This window comes from Limulus polyphemus, unplaced genomic scaffold (assembly GCF_000517525.1).
Source record: "Limulus polyphemus unplaced genomic scaffold, Limulus_polyphemus-2.1.2 Scaffold25, whole genome shotgun sequence".
NCBI lineage: Eukaryota > Metazoa > Arthropoda > Merostomata > Xiphosura > Limulidae > Limulus > Limulus polyphemus.
Window position 1 is genome coordinate 871,520 of NW_013665635.1, and position 2,062 is coordinate 873,581.

A 2,062-nucleotide genomic window follows, 5' to 3' on the forward strand; every position below is an offset into this window, starting at 1 on the left:
TGACAGCATTCTGGCACAGTTCCCTAATTACAGCCAAACGAGATACCTTTTGTTGGCTTTTTCTTCATCAATCTCTCCAGTTATCAGATCCTGATATCACTCACAACTAGTCTTTCATTATTTATGTTATGACCCCTTTGTGCATATTGTGTAGTACTCATTGAAATGCCAAATACAAACTAGGTGCTAGAATTTGACGATGAATGTAGATAAGGGTGAGTAGGTTAACAGTAAATAATTCATTCAATCTTTAATCAATTCTTTTGAAAATTAAAATTCCCTTAGAATAAATTGTTTATTATTAAGCACAAAGCTACAGAATGGGCTATCTGGACTGAGCCCAAGGCAAGTATCAAAATTCAATTTTTAGCATTAAAAGCTCTCAGATTTACAGGGCCACCTGCAAAGTAATCAGAACCATTAATTTTTAAAAAGTACATAGTTTTTACTTATTTTGGTGAAACAACGTTACAGAGTAGTTGAAGAAAATTCTACATGATAAATCAAAAATAAAAACAATACTGCACTACAAATGACATACCTTCAGAATCACTAGTGTCTGTAAATTGTGGCTCTTTTGCTAGATACTGTCTTCCAGCCAGGAGGTTGCTTTCAATCACAGGACGTTTGTCATCCAACTGTCTACAAAAGGCCTTGTGCTCGTCTTGTTGTTTAGTTACACTGGCAACATCACCACCCAGAGGTGGCTGAGCAGCAAGTTCAGTATCTTTCTTGATCACCCATTCTGTGAGTTCTCTTAATGACAGCAACAGTTGATTCCACTGCTCTGAATGACTCTCTAACTGGTTTCTGGATGATACAAAACACGGTGAAATTAACATTGCAATGGTACAAATATCTAAAGGAAAAAAGTATCTTATCAAGAAAACAGCCGTATACAGTAAAGACAAACACAATTAACAGGATTTGTAAAATACTATGTATTAATCCACAGTAACTATTTTTTTTTTTACATAACCATAGTCATAAAAGAAGGAATAAGATAATAAAAAATATGGAAAAATGTTCTATCTAATGATAAAATGTGCAATAATCAGGGAAAAATGATTCAATAATTAGTAATAAATTATCATAAAAGGTAGTATGGAAAATAAACAGAAGAACATATAAAGTAATACTCAACTTTTCATACTGAACAATAGATTTTTTTATATTACAACTTACCTGATTGTATAAAAAAGTTCATCAATATAATATTAGCACTATAAATAAATACATAACTCCATTCAAACAGGTAAACTTCATACTTAAACAACACACAGAACAACAAGTATATCCTTTTTTGTTGTCAAACAATCATGTGTAAAGTATACCGTCTTGTTGCTAACATTATGCACAAGTCAATTGCATTCAATAAATCAGTAATATCAACAGGTCCAATGGTCAAGAGGGTGCAATTGGTTCAATTACACTAGGGCTCCCACATCTCTGGAATCCCCACCCCTGTCCCCTCCACAATACAAAAAATATTCATGATGTTTTCTGTTCTGAAAGTTAATTTCTGGGATATAAGTAATCAGTGAACAATAGACACTGGTCCTATGATTAAGTAACTTTAATTTTTAATAAGAATTTGAAAAAAGCTTTATCAGCTATAAAGACGTAGCCTTGTAATCTTGTCAGCATTTTGACTTATTTTCTTGTTTTTTGTTCATTCAATTGTTGATTTTAATTTGATAAATAATGAATAATATGCAAAATTATTACAGACAGTTGTTAAAAGGGCCCCCCACTCTGAATATAACATCAAGTGTATACTCTGTTGTTATCAACCAATCGTGTACTTATCTAACTAGAAGCAATACCACACCAATCAGACATGGCCTGATTAATTATCCACTGTAATTATTTATATCAACCGGAAACATGCACGGTTGATACTATCCGTATAGTATATGCATGATTCTGGGATAGTATCAACCAGAATCATGCATTATACGGATAGTATCAACCAGAATCATGCACTATACGGATAGTATCAACCAGAATCATGCACTATACGGATAGTATCAACCAGAATCATGCACTATACGGATAGTAT

General features: G+C 32.8%; 1 protein-coding gene across 1 annotated transcript in view; it reads right to left on the reverse strand.

Moving 5' to 3' along the window:
- The window catches only part of LOC106459004 (dystrophin-like), a 271,702-nt gene that overhangs the window by 26,855 nt on the left and 242,785 nt on the right, over window positions 1-2,062 (reverse strand). Inside the window, exon 55 of the mRNA XM_022385593.1 lies at window positions 531-810. Within this exon, the coding sequence (XP_022241301.1) occupies window positions 531-810 (280 nt within the window). The remainder of the gene's footprint in view (window positions 1-530; window positions 811-2,062) is intronic.